We start from the raw sequence: 17,178 nt of genomic DNA, 5'->3' as shown, positions 1-17,178 counted from the left end.
TTGTTTCTAAAATAGCAGAAGTTTTACAGTTGGTGGTCCCTCTGGATGTGGTCTGGAGCTGAGTTTGGTTCCATGGTCGGCAAGCGGAGGCATTTTATCCAATGAAATGATCAGAAATGGTCGTTTACCAAAAAAACAGTGATGTAGGCCAAAGTTCAGAATAATTCTAAATAAACACATATTTCCATAAACTTGAGCTTTAAATGATTTAATGTCCCTTCTTAGATCCGCCCCTGTAAAGTGGAAGTTTTACTGATAAAAAACCAAATTATTAAAGTTATATTTTAATATCATAATAAGGCGTGAATAGAACCGAACCTGATGGCGTGAAGGTGACAGACAGACCCTCCTCCTCCTCCTCCTCCTCCTCCTCCTCCTCCTCTTCCTCCGCCCCTCTTTAACGGGTCTTCTCCCCGGTGGTCTCCTGGTTTTGGACTCAGTCCTCTCGGAGACATGTTGCTGCACGAGCTGGTGGGTAAAGATCCGCAAACTGCAGGACTTTCTTTATGCTCCTTGATCCCCCGAACCGGATCAGAACCAACCGGTCCTCTGGTTCCGGACCGGATCGGAACCGTGTTTTCTTCTCGTTCCGAACCGGATCGGAACCTCTTGAAATGTTGCGGGTAAAAGAGAAAACCTTTGCAGTGATAAATGAAAGTCGTTCCTCTGAATGTCTGTTCTTCTCACAGTCCATCTGGATCCTGTTGGTCCTGGTTGGTTCCGACCCGTGTTGGAGGTTTGCTTACGGTCGACCCAAACGCTCTGGAGAGGACGGGACTTCTTCCAGAACCGAGAGTGAGTAAAAAGCCTCTGTGCTGAGGAGAAGTTTCTGTTTTAATGCCTGGAAGAAGGAAAACCCAGAACTTCAGCCGCTTCATATGAAGAACAGAGAGCCTCCGCGCCGCAGGGGGTGCTGCAGGGGGGTGCTGCAGGGGGGTGCTGCAGGGGGGTGCAGGGGGGCGCTGCATGGGGGTGCAGGGGGGTGCTGCAGGGGGGCGCTGCATGGGGGTGCAGGGGGGTGCAGGGGGGCGCTGCATGGGGGTGCTGCAGGGGGGTGCAGGGGGGCGCTGCATGGGGGTGCAGGGGGGTGCTGCAGGGGGGCGCTGCATGGGGGTGCAGGGGGGCGCTGCATGGGGGTGCTGCAGGGGGGTGCAGGGGGGGGGGGTGCATGGGGGTGCTGCAGGGGGGTGCAGGGGGGCGCTGCATGGGGGTGCTGCATGGGGGCGCTGCATGGGGGTGCAGGGGGGTGCAGGGGGGGGGTGCATGGGGGTGCTGCATGGGGGTGCTGCAGGGGGGTGCAGGGGGGCGCTGCATGGGGGTGCTGCAGGGGGGCGCTGCATGGGGGTGCTGCATGGGGGTGCTGCAGGGGGGTGCAGGGGGGGGGTGCATGGGGGTGCTGCAGGGGGGTGCTGCAGGGGGGTGCAGGGGGGGGGGGTGCATGGGGGTGCTGCAGGGGGGTGCAGGGGGCTGCAAGGGGCTGCAGGGGGGTGCAGGGGGGGGGGGTGCTGCAGGGGGGTGCAGGGGGGCGCTGCATGGGGGTGCTGTAGGGCGCTGCAGGGGGGTGCTGCAGGGGGGTGCTGCAGGGGGGTGCAGGGTGCTGCAGGGGGGCGCTGCAGGGTGCTGCAGGGGGGTGCAGGGTGCTGCAGGGGGGTGCAGGGTGCTGCAGGGGGGCGCTGCAGGGGGGCGCTGCAGGGGGGCGCTGCCGGAAGGGGGCGCTGCAGGGGGGCGCTGCAGGGGGCCGCAGGGTGCTGCAGGATGAGAAAAGCATTGCAAAAATAAACAACTACGCAGAGTTTAGGAAATAATAAGCTGCTTATGGTCATTTAAGTGGTTTTATTGTGTAAAATGAGACTAAATATGGAAAAGCAAATAATGTTTTTTTTATTAAGTTTGATCTTGCGACTGAAAAAGATCACATAAACTCTTAAACTTGATGGATCACATGCTGTTTTCTTCATTGTTGCTGGTTGTTTAACATCATTTGTTCCGTCTGGTGGTTTTTATGACTCATCCTTGTGATAACCTGAAACAGTCTGGACAGACGGACGTTTTCAGCATGTCGGCAGCCGGTGGGAAGATGCTGCGTTATCATGGTGGAAAATACATTCCATGATGTGTTCATTTGCACTCAGACATCTGGGTTCCAGTCAGACTCTAAAGGTCCCCATGCCACCCAGTGTTTGAACCAGGACATTCAAAACTGGTCCAGATCACATTTCTCCTGTGGTTCTGGTGGTTTCAGACAGTGATAGTCCAGGAGATCCCCCTGCAGCCCAGACTAGCTGATATCCTGAAGTGGATTCCAAATTCATGGGAATAAAAACAGGGAAAAAAAACTTTGTTCCAGATCTGAGAAGTGTTTCAGTTAAAGGAAATTTCTGCAGCATCCATTGATCGGCATCAGTTGTTTTAATCAGGACACAATCAGACTCGTTCTGCTCCCAAAGATAATACATTTATTCATAAAACAAAGAGAAAACAACAACATGGCTGCAGGTTTGTGGCTGCAAACTGAACCAGAGCTTCAGGCTAGGTTTAAGTCCATCCAGGTCATTCCAGGGTCTTACCTCCGTGTTCAGTAAGAAGTTTAGTTTAGCTTCCTAGACGTCAGCTGGGACAACTGGGTGAGTCCAGAACCTGAACCGGTGCAGTTAGTAGAGGAATTCCTCCCTCTCTGCTGCAGTCTGTTGGATTTACAGAGGACTACTGTCCCCCTCTGACACAGTTTGATCTGGATTTCATACGTTTGTATCGAGATGATGTTAAAACATCTGCTGATTCAGTCCTGTTGTTATCAGATGAACAGTTTCTGAGAAAGACAGGAAGGTCAGAGTCATGATGTATGATATGATACGGTAGGATATGGTAGGATACTGTACGGTACGTTAGGGCACGATATAGTATACACACACACATATATGTGTATATATATATATATATATATATATATATATATATATAATTTGTATATACATTTTTATATGTCTGCATGTGTTCACCGTTTACTGCCAGTAGCGATAAACAAACCTGTGTGGTAAAACACAATTCATGTTGGCACATAATAAAGATAAATATGAAAGATACCAGTATAACTTCTACAGACCAAACAGTCGTGGCGTACGGAGATGAGAGACGGTAACTTTCATCCAGATGGAGGCAGAACTTCGTCTCATCTGCTGGAAATTCATGTATTTTTCACATTGTGGTGTTAGAAAAATACTTCTGTCAGTTTTTCCAATACTTTCACTCCGATATGACGTGAAGCCATGTGTGACGGCACACAGCTCGGGGGTCTCCTGTCAGCCCACCTCATGTACACACAAGCTAGAAACTGGACAGAAAACACACACACAGCATTAATAATTCAGCAGCTTGTTGACCGAAACACAAACACACATTTACACTTCTGCTGGCGTCTTCCAGGTTTCTCTGCAGAACATGGACAAGGACTTCATTCTGTCTGCTTCTCTCACGTCCAGACCGTCCTCGGCCAGGACGGCAGGTCTCTCCCACGTCCTCGGTCAGGACGGCCGGTCTCTCCCACGTCCTCGGTCAGGACGGCCGGTCTCTCCCACGTCCTCGGTCAGGACGGCAGGTCTCTCCCACGTCCTCGGTCAGGACGGCAGGTCTCTCCCACGTCCTCGGTCAGGACGGCAGGTCTCTCCCACGTCCTCGGTCAGGACGGCAGGTCTCTCCCACGTCCTCGGTCAGGACGGCAGGTCTCTCCCACGTCCTCGGTCAGGTCTCTCCCACGTCCTCAGTCAGGACGGCAGGTCTCTCCCACGTCCTCGGTCAGGACGGCAGGTCTCTCCCACGTCCTCGGTCAGGACGGCAGGTCTCTCCCACGTCCTCGGTCAGGACGGCCGGTCTCTCCCACGTCCTCGGTCAGGACGGCAGGTCTCTCCCACGTCCTCGGTCAGGACGGCAGGTCTCTCCCACGTCCTCGGTCAGGTCTCTCCCACGTCCTCGGTCAGGACGGCAGGTCTCTCCCACGTCCTCGGTCAGGTCTCTCCCACGTCCTCGGTCAGGACGGCCGGTCTCTCCCACGTCCTCGGTCAGGACGGCAGGTCTCTCCCACGTCCTCGGTCAGGACGGCAGGTCTCTCCCACGTCCTCGGTCAGGACGGCAGGTCTCTCCCACGTCCTCGGTCAGGACGGCAGGTCTCTCCCACGTCCTCGGTCAGGTCTCTCCCACGTCCTCAGTCAGGACGGCAGGTCTCTCCCACGTCCTCGGTCAGGACGGCAGGTCTCTCCCACGTCCTCGGTCAGGACGGCAGGTCTCTCCCACGTCCTCGGTCAGGACGGCAGGTCTCTCCCACGTCCTCGGTCAGGACGGCCGGTCTCTCCCACGTCCTCGGTCAGGACGGCAGGTCTCTCCCACGTCCTCGGTCAGGTCTCTCCCACGTCCTCAGTCAGGACGGCCGGTCTCTTTTGTCTCAGAAGACATGAAAACACAATGTCTCAGTCTCTCAAACATAACCTGTCCCTCTGTCGTGCCGTTGTCATGTCAACGAGATGTTTGACCCACATGCAAATGAAGCAAACGGTCATTTAGAGGTGAGAAGGTTTTATTGAAAAGTGAGAGACATGGTCTGTGTCCCAGTTCAGGTTCTGTGTCCCAGTTCAGGTTCTGCACAGTTCCGTGTGCGGATTGGTTGGCTGCATAAGTCATGGAAGTTCGGTCCCAGTTTAAAGGCTCCTCCCAGTCCTCCCAGTTCTCCCAGTCCGCCCTACATTTGGCTCCAGATCAGCATAAAACGAAGGATACAGGAGATGCATCCTAAGCGCCCTCTCCTATCCCAGAATTCATTGCGTCCCTGAAAAGAATGAGCAGCAGAGCGCCGGTGTAGGTACCACACCAGCCAGACCGTTTATTTATTTATTTTTATGTATAAACACACATATTTGTCCCAGCAGACAAGCTGGGAGGACATTGTGTCCAATAACCACAATGGATTTCATTCCAGTCGTCCTCAGATGTCTTCGTCTCCTTTCATTAAAGAAAAGACTGAATTTATTCCAGTCACTCAGATAACTGGAGACTGGAATAAGGAACAATAATTAAACATGTGCTAAATTATAATCCAGTCATACAAGACACCGTCATTTAATGAGTTAAACAAACAAACAAATGTGTCCTGGACAAATTAGAGCATTTTTCTGATGAACAGTGGGACAAAATACCTGTCAACAGGTGCAGAAGTCTGACTGGGAGGAACAGAAAACACCTGACTGGAGCGGAAACATCACAGGATTGTTCTACTAAATATTAGTTTATGACTGAAGGAACATTAATTATTTCATCATGTTTAATCTTTCTTTATAAAAAATCTTTCTGTTGAACCAGAGTGAATCCTGCAGGTCTTTGCAGTTTTCATTACTCTGAGTGGCCTGAAATGTCAGGAGTCTCTGGTCCTCTCTGTAATAAAGATGTCCTGTTGATGTTTCAAAATGATACTGGATATTTCTCCAACGAGCTTCCTACATACCCAGCCTTCTCCTGTGTGTGTACTACTTCCACATGTGTACGTGGGCATTTTGCCTTTCCTAGAATGTGACCCTCATGGTGAGAAACGTCACGGTTTTCTCCTAAGTAACACCAGAGAGGTTGTTCAGTGGGAACGAACCTCTGGCTCCATTCAGCTTCAAGTCAGAAGTCAGGAGGAGAGCGGTCGCTTCAATCGGCCATAATTCTGCTTAGAAGACTGTAGAACCACATACATGACACCTGTATGTTCACCCTACCCTTTTTGTAACCACAGGTGGACAGGTGTACAGATGGACAGGTGGACAGGTAGACAGGTGTACAGGTAGACAGTTGTACAGACAGCCAGGTAGACAGACAGACAGACAGGTAGACAGATATACAGGTGTACAGGTACACAGGTAGACAGGTAGAAAGGTAGACAAGTGTACAGGTATGCAGGTGGACAGGTAGACAGGTAGACAGTTGTACAGGTAGACAGGTGTACAGGTAGAGAGGTAGACAGTTGTACAGGTAGACAGTTGTACAGGTAGACAGGTGTACAGGGAGACAGGTGTACAGGCAGACAGGTAGACAGGTAGAAAGGTAGACCAGTGTACAGGGAGACAGGTGTACAGGTGGACAGGTAGACAGGTAGACAGTTGTACAGGTAGACAGGTGTACAGGTAGACAGGTAGACAGTTGTACAGGTAGACAGGTGTACAGGTGTACAGGGAGACAGGTGTACAGGTGGACAGGTAGACAGGTATACAGGTGTACAGGTGTACAGGTAGACAGGTAGAAAGGTAGACAAGTGTACAGGTATGCAGGTGGACAGGTAGACAGGTAGACAGTTGTACAGGTAGACAGGTGTACAGGTAGAGAGGTAGACAGTTGTACAGGTAGACAGTCGTACAGGTAGACAGTTGTACAGGTAGACAGGTGTACAGGGAGACAGGTGTACAGGGAGACAGGTGTACAGGCAGACAGGTAGAAAGGTAGACCAGTGTACAGGGAGACAGGTGTACAGGTGGACAGGTAGACAGGTAGACAGTTGTACAGGTAGACAGGTGTACAGGTAGACAGGTAGACAGTTGTACAGGTAGACAGGTGTACAGGTGGACAGGTAGACAGGTAGACAGTTGTACAGGTAGACAGGTGTACAGGTAGACAGGTAGACAGTTGTACAGGTAGACAGGTGTACAGGTGTACAGGGAGACAGGTGTACAGGTGGACAGGTAGACAGGTAGACAGGTGTACAGGTAGACAGGTATACAGGTGTACAGGTGTACAGGTAGACAGGTAGAAAGGTAGACAAGTGTACAGGTATGCAGGTGGACAGGTAGACAGGTAGACAGTTGTACAGGTAGACAGGTGTACAGGTAGACAGGTGTACAGGTAGAGAGGTAGACAGTTGTACAGGTAGACAGTTGTACAGGTAGACAGGTGTACAGGGAGACAGGTGTACAGGCAGACAGGTAGAAAGGTAGACCAGTGTACAGGGAGACAGGTGTACAGGTGGACAGGTAGACAGTTGTACAGGTAGACAGGTGTACAGGTAGACAGGTAGACAGTTGTACAGGTAGACAGGTGTACAGGTGTACAGGTAGACAGGTGGACAGGTAGACAGGTGGACAGGTAGACAGGTATACAGGTGTACAGGTAGACAGGTGTACAGGTATACAGGTATACAGGTAGACCTGTATACAGGTTTACAAGTGTACACGTAGACAGGTGTACAGGTATACAGGTGGACAGGTGGACAAGTTTACAGGTGTACAGGTATGCAGGTAGACAGGTGGACAGGTGGACAGGTGGACAGGTAGACAGGTAGACCGGTATACAGGTAGACAAGTAGACAGGTAGACAGGTAGACAGGTTTACAGGTTTACAGGTAGACAGTTGTACAGGTAGACAGGTGTACAGGTATACAGGTAGACAGGTAGGCATGATTACAGGTAGACAGGTGGACAGGTAGAAAGGTAGACAGGTGTACTGGTATACAGGTGTACAGGTGTACAGGTAGACAGGTGTACAGGTGTACAGGTAGACAGTTGTACAGGTTTACAGGTGTACAGGTGTACAGGTAGACAGGTATACAGGTGTACAGATAGAAAGGTGTACAGATAGACAGGTGTACAGGTAGACAGGTGGACAGGTGTACAGGTATACAGGTAGACATGTGTACAGGTAGACAGGTAGACATGATTACAGGTAGACAGGTGGACAGGTAGAAAGGTAGACAGGTAGAAAGGTAGACAGGTGTACAGGTAGACAGGTGTACAGGTAGACAGGTATACAGGTAGACAGGTTTACAGGTAGACAGGTGGACAAGTGTACAGGGAGACAGGTGTACAGGTGGACAGGTAGACAGGTAGACCGGTATACAGGTGTATAGGTAGACAGGTGTATAGGTAGACAGGTGTACAGATAGACATGTGAACAGGTGGACAGGTGAACAGGTAGACAGGTGGACAGGTAGACAGGTGTACAGGTATACAGGTGTACAGGTAAACATGTGTACAGGTAGACATGTTTACAGGTGTACAGGTATACAGGTGGACAAGTTTACAGGTGGACAGGTGTACAGATATGCAGGTAGACAGGTAGACAGGTAGACCGGTATACAGGAAGACAGGTATACAGGTAGACAGGTGTACAGGTATACAGGTGTACAGGTAAACATGTGTACAGGTAGACATGTTTACAGGTGTACAGGTATACAGGTATGCAGGTAGACAGGTGGACAGGTAGACAGGTAGACAGGTAGACCGGTATACAGGAAGACAGGTATACAGGTAGACAGGTGTATAGGTATACAGGTGTACAGATAGACATGTATACAGGTAGGCATGATTACAGGTAGACAGGTGGACAGGTAGAAAGGTAGACAGGTGTACTGGTATACAGGTGGACAGTTGTACAGGTAGACAGTTGTACAGGTTTACAGGTGTACAGGTATGCAGGTAGACAGGTGTATAGGTATATCAGGTGTACAGATAGACAGGTGAACAGGTGGACAGGTGAACAGGTGGACAGGTAGACAGGTGTACACCTGTGCAGGTAACAGATCCGCTGTGAGCTGCCTCTGCTTTGGTTTTATTTTGGACAGATAAACCCGACACATGAAGAAGAAAGTTGTGTTTTTCATCCCCTCAGGTCGCTGGGCTCCTCAGTACGCGGCGGCCTCCGGTTCCTGCAGAAACAGGTGCTTTGAGCTGGTGGAGGCGGAGCCACCCAGCTGTCGCTGTGACAACCTGTGTAAAACCTACAACTCCTGCTGCTCGGACTTCGACCGGCTCTGCCTCAGGACAGGTAAAGCCAGCAGCCCACAGGTTGGACCTTCGTAGGGTTCAGGTGTGGGTCAGGCCAGGTGTTCACACTGGTTTCCATCATCAGAGATGGTTTGAAGTTGCTTTAACAGCCTTGTAAAATCTGTGTATATGATACAGACTCTATTTCAGCCACGTCAGGAGATGATGTTTTGCTCTCATGTTGGTGGCTGTTGGTCCAGTTTCAGGTGTATTCTGACTTTCTGCCTTCCATCTGGTCGCTCCAGGTGGGTCCATCAGCTCCTTCAGTGTCAGCACGACTCTGTTTGCTGCCTCATCGCTGTGGGATCTGGCTCAAACATGGACACAGCAGTGTTGTCTTCACCACCTCCTTTTTATTTGGTGGACGTTAAGCGGTCTGGGGGCTGAGTGGTGGACCTTGTGGCTGAGAGACCTCCTTCCATCAGCGTCTGGCTGCTGCTGAGGCAAGACGCATAGTCTCCGAGTCCTGATTCTGTCGCTTGGCAGTCTGATGTCAGAGAGCTGGCCTTCTCGCACCGCCTCTGCTTCACCCAGACTGCAGCTCTTCAGGTGATCTGTTGGGAACCCACACCGGTCCCCAACTCAGTCTCCGCCCATGGCCATCCCCTGATCCTACTCGGAGGTCTGCCTGCGTGACTACCAGGGTTGGAGGCCCACCTCATGGCTGCCAGGTCTGGCATCTCGCCCCCGAGTCCCTAGCCCAGCCTTGGTCGCCGTGGATCCTCGTCCCCGCTCACTCAGACGACTGAGTCTAAAGAATGAAGGGAAAAGTTTTTCTTGGGACCACAGCGATCACCTGAAGCCGCTTGTCCAGCTGCAGGGATCTAACGAGGTGTTTGAGCTGTGAACATGGGCTCTGTGTGGGTCTTCTTCCCTCAGCGGCTGGGTCAACATCTTCCCCTGCTGCCTCCTGTGTCGGTGGTCTCGTTCTCAGGCTGGTGGTCTCTGGCGCTCCGCCGCCTCTCTGCTGAAAGTCACCATTTAGTAGTTTCACCCTGGCGGTCTGAAGACTTGTCCTCATTGAGAGATGTTGGTCTCACGCTGCTGCTGAGCAGACCCAGCGTCAGGATGATGATGATGATGATGATGATGATGTGGTTTGGAAATGAATCTAAATGAGTTGTGTGACTCTTGTGTTTAAGGTTCTGCTCATCTTCCTCCCCCACACAGATGGAGGTTACGAGTGCCGTAAGGATCGATGTGGGGAGACTCGACATGAACACCATGCCTGTCACTGTTCTGACGACTGCATGGCCAGAGGAGACTGCTGCACCAACTACAGGAAGCTCTGTAAAGGTCTGCAACTTCACCTCCTGCATGAAGACGTTTACAGGTCAGACAGGGGGAAGAGGAACGATGTGATTCCTGTAAAAACCCAACTCTGAGCTCCATCAGGAGAAATGCACCATGACTTAAGCTGAACAAAACTGGTTTTTGTGAAAATCACAGAAAAACAAAGAAAACTGTGACGTGTCTAACTCAGGCGAACTTTCATGCAGAAACTTTAAACGGCTAAATTAAAATAAAGGACAATTTGACATCATTTAAAGTTTTAACACAAGAGTAATTGAACCCGAGACATCCACAGTTTATCCTGTAAACACACAAACGATTTATCCAAACGTAGGCATTTTTCCAGCCTTTCAGCAACGTGACCGTCTTTCCTACTTCCTCTGAAGTCGCCTCAGAGTTCAGGGTGCGCCGCTCCAGGTGCCTTTAGCCTTCCATAGAAACCACGTAGGAAACAGCAGAAAAATGATGTGTGCTGGGCAGAACCTTTGCTGTGCACAGGTCAATCCTTTTTTCAGTGCGACTCATTGTTTTTGAAGAGCGACCTTGTGTTTGAGGGGTGAGCCAAGCTAAAGCCGTCTGGCTCCTCCATCCCTTCCGTTTACAGCCCGCTTTAATCCTGCCAGGTGACATCAACAGGAAAAAGACGAAGGACTCAGGGCCAGGCATCACTAATGTGAACAAGATGTCCTGTAGGTACGGAGGATTAGGTTGTGGCCTCTGATTACCACAGCGAGGAAGGAGATGAATAACTTTAGGCCATTGGTTAGTAGACTTCATAATTATGGGAAGTTATCATTTCATTTGATTCTATTTTAATGTTGGGATGAATTATAGAATCATAACTGATCTTTGCCTTGGCGAATAGTCTAACTAGGCAACAAAAGAATAAATTTAACAAACTTTGACGGGACACCAGGTTTACCATTCTACTACAGCTCTTCTGCGACACTTTTCCCAAACGATGTCTGCCTACCCAACAGTAGTCCTGGGAGGACACGAGTCCCACTTCACCGATGTCTGCCTACCCAACAGTAGTCCTGGGAGGACACGAGTCCCACTTCACCGATGTCTGCCTACCCAACAGTAGTCCTGGGAGGACACGAGTCCCACTTAACCGATGTCTGCCTACCCAACAGTAGTCCTGGGAGGACACGAGTCCCACTTAACCGATGTCTGCCTACCCAACAGTAGTCCTGGGAGGACACGAGTCCCACTTAACCGATGTCTGCCTACCCAACAGTAGTCCTGGGAGGACACGAGTCCCACTTAACCGATGTCTGCCTACCCAACAGTAGTCCTGGGAGGACACGAGTCCCACTTAACCGATGTCTGCCTACCCAACAGTAGTCCTGGGAGGACACGAGTCCCACTTAACCGATGTCTGCCTACCCAACAGTAGTCCTGGGAGGACACGAGTCCCACTTAACCGATGTCTGCCTACCCAACAGTAGTCCTGGGAGGACACGAGTCCCACTTAACCGATGTCTGCCTACCCAACAGTAGTCCTGGGAGGACACGAGTCCCACTTCACCGATGTCTGCCTACCCAACAGTAGTCCTGGGAGGACACGAGTCCCACTTAACCGATGTCTGCCTACCCAACAGTAGTCCTGGGAGGACACGAGTCCCACTTCACCGATGTCTGCCTACCCAACAGTAGTCCTGGGAGGACACGAGTCCCACTTAACCGATGTCTGCCTACCCAACAGTAGTCCTGGGAGGACACGAGTCCCACTTAACCGATGTCTGCCTACCCAACAGTAGTCCTGGGAGGACACGAGTCCCACTTAAAAGTCCAGAACTATGTAAGCCAAGATGGCCACATCATTATCACAGATTATAACATGATTTATCACAACAGGAGACTGGAGAGATGATTCAGGTGCTTTAGGTACGAAGTTTAAAGGCTGGCTGAAAATCAGGCAAGTTGCTGAAGTAACACAAGTGGACGGGTCGATGGTTTAACTCCCACGCGTCACAATAACACATGGCCAAGAGGCAACAGTTTGCATTAGTAACACACCGACACCATTTACATTCCTCTCTAATAATGTTAACGAATGGTACAGGTAAAATAAAAGAAGGAAAATTTGATCCTGTTGTTGTTTCATTGAATGAAACCGATACCGGTTCCCTCAGAGATGCGCTCATCTTACTGAATGATGTGAAGGGAGTTTCCTGACTCACTACGCTGATTACTAAGCTGAAATTTCATCTTGAAACTCTTTAAAAATGGGACTTTTTTCCTGTGAGGTGGACAGCTGTTTTTAACGTTTGGCTCTGAGAACTAGAAATGGACTGAAAGGAGTTTAACGCCTCAGAGTAAAACAGGACTCTGATCTGGCGTCTGAACAAACAGATGTGTAACGATCAGATCAGATCAGATCAGATCAGATCAGACCAGACCAGACCAGACCAGACCAGACCAGATTAGATCCTCTGAGAGCAGCAACGTGGATGTTCTCAGCTTTATGGAGGACATGTTTGGCTTTAGTTACAGTCACAGCAAAAATTCTGTCAAGTCTGTTTATTTCTTCCAATGTCTGACTTGTCCTTAAAGATGTGCTGCGAATAAAGTTCTAATTTCCAACCCTCAGGAGACACCTCCTGGCTGCAGGATGAATGTGAGGAGATGAAGACCCCTGACTGTCCTGCTGGGTAGGTTTGATATTTAGAGAAGAAAAGGACTAAAGTGGACTGACAGTTTGAGTTTCTTTGTGACATTGTGTTTGCAGATTTGTGCGTCCGCCCCTCATCATATTATCTGTGGATGGATTCAGAGCTTCGTACATGAAGAGGGGGAATGCTGTCATTCCAAACATGGAGAAACTCAGTGAGCCCGGCACAGCTTTGATTCTCTGTTCAGAGTGACAGATCAATATTTGATCCTCCAAAGAGCTGTGAGCAAAGATGTTAAAGATTCTGCTCCTTTTCAGAAACATGTGGAAGTCATGCTCCTTACATGAGGCCTGTTTATCCCTCCAAAACATTCCCCAACCTTTACTCACTAGCCACGGTAAGTGTGGCATGATGAAAATGTTAACACCTGCTACACATCTGCTGGGATTACAAGGATATTAGTATGTTGCAATGTGACACCCCAAAACTGTATCCAAGATATACAGAGGGTTTCCAGTTTGTCAAAACCAATCTACAGTGGTAGTTCATGAAAGTTGCTTAAAATGTTTCTATGATACACATTTCAGTCTGATTTATTTTAATAGGCAAGTCCAAAAGGGCAATAAATAATCAATCATTTTCACAAATCCCTTCATTCATGTTGTATTGATCCTCTCAGATCAGCCAGAAACACGCCAACAGAGAAAGCTCCGCCCTCTGTCCTGAAGCTGCGTCTGATTGGTCAACTGCTAGGAGTAGTTATACTGAGCAGTGAAGGTGGGTGGGGCTTTCTTCTCGTGAATGTGCACAACCTGGAGAAGGTGATTGCCACCTGTATACGAGATCTCCTTCTTTCGGTCATGACCCACAGCTCATGACCATAGGTGAGGGTAGGAACGTAGATCGACTGATAAATCGAGAGCTTCGCCTTCTGGCTCAGCTCCTTCTTCACCACGACAGACCGGCGCAGAGTCCGCATTACTGCAGACGCCGCACCGATCCATCTGTCGATCTCACGCTCCATCCTTCCCTCACTCGTGAACAAGACCCCGAGATATTTAAACTCCTCCACTTGAGGCAGGACCTGACTCCCGACCCGGAGAGGACAATCCACCCTATTCCGGCTGAGGACCATGGTCTCCGATTTGGAGGTGATGATTCTCATCCCAGCCGCTTCACACTCAGCCGCGAATCGCTCAAGTGAGAGCTGGAGATCACGACCAGATGAAGCCAACAGGACCACGTCATCTGCAAAAAGCAGGGACCCAATCCTGAGGCCACCAAGTCGGATCCCCTCAACACCTCGGCTGTGCCTAGAAATTCTGTCCATATAAGTTATGAACAGAATCGGTGATAAAGGGCAGCCTTGGCGGAGTCCAACCCTCACCGGAAACGGATCCGACTTACTACCGGCAATGCGGACCAAGCTCTGACACCTGTCGTACAGGGACCGGACAGCTCGTACAAGGGGGTCCGGTACCCCATACTCCCGGAGTACCCCCCACAGGAGCCCCCGGGGGACACGGTCGAACGCCTTCTCCAGGTCCACAAAGCACATGTAGACTGGTTGGGCAAACTCCCATGCCCCCTCCAGGACCCCAGAGAGGGTATAGAGCTGGTCCACTGTTCCGCGACCAGGACGAAAACCACACTGCTCCTCCTCAATCCGGGATTCGACTATCCGGCGGACCCTCCTCTCCAGGACCCCTGAATAGACCTTACCAGGGAGGCTGAGGAGTGTGATTCCCCTGTAATTGGAACACACCCTCCGGTCCCCCTTCTTAAAAAGGGGGACCACCACCCCAGTCTGCCAATCCAGCGGTACTGCCCCTGATGTCCACGCGATGCTGCAGAGGCGTGTCAGCCAGGACAGCCCCACAACATCCAGAGCCTTAAGGAACTCCGGGCGGATCTCATCCACCCCCGGGGCCTTGCCGCCAAGGAGCTTTTTGACCACCTCAGCGACTTCAGCCCCAGAGATAGGAGAGTCCACCCCTGAGTCCCCCAGCTCTGCTCCCTCATGGGAAGACGTGTTGGTAGGATTGAGGAGGTCTTCGAAGTATTCCTTCCACCGACCCACAACGTCCCGAGTTGAGGTCAGCAGCTCCCCACCTCCACTGTACACAGTATTGATGGAGCACTGCTTCCCCCTCCTGAGCCGCCGGATGGTGGACCAGAATCTTCTCGAAGCCGTCCGGAAGTCTTTCTCCATGGCGGAATCTACATGCCGCTTAGCCTGTCGGTACCCATCAGCTGCCTCCAGAGTCCCGCAGGCCAAGATAGGAATCCTTCTTCAGTTTGTTGGTGTCCACCAACGAGTCCTGGGATTACCGCCACGACAGGCACCAACGACCTTACAGCCACAGCTCCGGCTGGCCGCCTCAGCAATAGAGACACGGAACACAGCCCATTCGGACTCAATGTCCCCCGCCTCACCCGGGACATGGTTGAAGCTCTGCTGAAGGTGGGAGTTGAAGCTCGCTCTGACGGGGGACTCAGCCAGACGTTCCCAGCAGACCCTCACAACACGTTTGGTCCGGCCAGATCTGACCGGCTTCCTCCCCCACCATCTGAGCCAACTCACCACCAGGTGGTGATCAGTTGAAGCTCCGCCCCCCTCTTCACCCGAGTGTCCAAGGCAAGTGGCCGCAGGTCCGACGATACGACTACAAAGTCAATCATGGAACTGCAGCCCAGGGAATCCTGATGCCAGGTGTACATATGGACACTCTCATGTTCAAACATGGTGGGTGGGGTGGGGGGTCATGATGGACCATGCCCCCTAATTACTCCTCTCCAGGTCTCACTGTAATTGCCTAGTGCTTGGTCATGTATATAAGTTAAAATCAAAATTTTAAAATGCACCTTGTGAGCCAGTGCTGCTGGATCAATAACGAGGTGACAGAGATGAATTTTGATGATTTAGTCAGCAGCCTTGCACCAGCATTCTGGTCAACCTGGAAACAGCCAATAGATTTTTTGCAGAAGCAGGTGAAGGTGGAGTTGCAGCTGTCGAGTCTAGAGGAAATGAAGGCATGAACAATCATCTCCCTCTCAGATAGTGAAATGATTCGACTCAGCTTGGCAATGATCTGTAAATGATAAAAACAGGAACAGACAAGCGATTTTATGTGAGCATTTAAAGACAGTGCAGGGTCCATAATTACATTGAGGTTCTTCACTGAGGACTTAAAAACAGAGGCAAGCGGGTCGAGACTCTCAGCAATCTTAGGGAAGAATCTATCTGGAAAACAAACAAGGATTTCCATATTTGCTTCATTTAGTTGAAGAAAGTTTTCACTCATCCAACTCCTGACAGCATCCGAACTCCCAAGTAAAAACTGAATCTTAAAAACATCCTGAGGCTTAAAAGAAATATACAGCTGGATGTCATCAGCATATGGTAAGAAATGTATTTAAAAGAGCCTATCATGTCCTGCAAGGGAAGCAAATATAAGAAAAACAATCAGGACCCAGAATGGACCCCTGTGGAACGCCGGAATCAAGAAATGAAGGAGACGACTTGAACTTTGCAGAAGCCACAGAAAATAATCTCCCAGAGAGGTAATAGGAGAACCATTTCAGTGCAGATCTGGATACCCAGTGTTTCAGTCTGTCTAGTAAAACCTGATGATCTATCGTGTCAAAAGCTGAGGTTAGGTCCAGCAACAATAACACAGAGCAATGACCTGCATTGCTCTGCATCAGAATGTCATTAGACTCTCAGACCAGAGCTGTTTCGGTGGAGCGAGCCCTGCAAAAACCAGACTAAAAACGATCCAGAATTTTGTGTGTCTCTAAAGCAGCTGGAAGCTGCTTAGCAACTATTTAAAAAAAAAAAAAAAAGATAAAAAGCAGATTGGAGGTAGGTCTAAAACTGCTGAAAACAGAGGGATCAAGATGAGTTGTTTTTTTTAAGAGTGGATGTATGACAGCACTCTTAAAATAGTCAGGGACCTGACCAAGCAGATGAGAAGTGTTAATAATTGTGAGCACACAAGGGGCAATAGCCTGGAAGACATCTTTAAATAACAATGTAGGTAGAACATCAAGAGAGCTGGAGGATGCCTTCATTGAGCCAACTAATGTGGTCAGCACGGGTAGAGAAACAGGTGAAAGGGGGACAGAAAGTAACACAGCTGATGAGGACATAGAGCTTCTCACAGATTTAACTTTTTCAATAAAATGACCAAAAATGTTTTCACAATCCTCATTTGAGGCAATGGAGACAGCTTGAGGAGTCGGAGTAACTAACTTACTAATGGTGTTAAATAACACTAGGACTGCCACTGCTTTTTGAGATTAAACTTTTTAAATAAGCAGCCTTTGCATCTCTGACAGCATTGTTGAAAGAAGCCAGGAGATCCTTAAAAAAATCCGGTGGACATGCAATCCAGATGTCCGAGGCTGACCAATGAAGGAGTAGCCAGGTGGGCCGAGTTCGATGAGGAATGAATGGTCCGAAGTGCTCTGCCAGGTTTCAGTCAAAA

The 17,178-nt window shown here is 50.0% G+C and overlaps 1 protein-coding gene across 1 annotated transcript in view; it reads left to right on the top strand.

The window, feature by feature from the left end:
* Positions 1-453: 453 nt before the first annotated feature.
* Positions 454-17,178, top strand: part of enpp2 (ectonucleotide pyrophosphatase/phosphodiesterase 2) — a gene marked incomplete at both ends in the record, with an annotated part of 41,371 nt that continues 24,646 nt past the window's right edge. Inside the window, 7 exons of the mRNA XM_079241182.1 lie at positions 454-471; positions 690-795; positions 8,623-8,778; positions 9,948-10,073; positions 12,667-12,727; positions 12,805-12,902; positions 13,006-13,085. Coding sequence (XP_079097308.1) covers positions 454-471; positions 690-795; positions 8,623-8,778; positions 9,948-10,073; positions 12,667-12,727; positions 12,805-12,902; positions 13,006-13,085 — 645 coding nt within the window. The remainder of the gene's footprint in view (positions 472-689; positions 796-8,622; positions 8,779-9,947; positions 10,074-12,666; positions 12,728-12,804; positions 12,903-13,005; positions 13,086-17,178) is intronic.

The sequence above is a fragment of the Telmatherina bonti genome, assembly GCF_933228915.1.
Source record: "Telmatherina bonti genome assembly, chromosome: 5".
In the NCBI taxonomy this organism is placed as follows: domain Eukaryota; kingdom Metazoa; phylum Chordata; class Actinopteri; order Atheriniformes; family Telmatherinidae; genus Telmatherina; species Telmatherina bonti.
The sequence above is the reverse complement of the archived record's forward strand: the minus strand, read 5'-3'. Positions and strand labels throughout refer to the sequence as shown.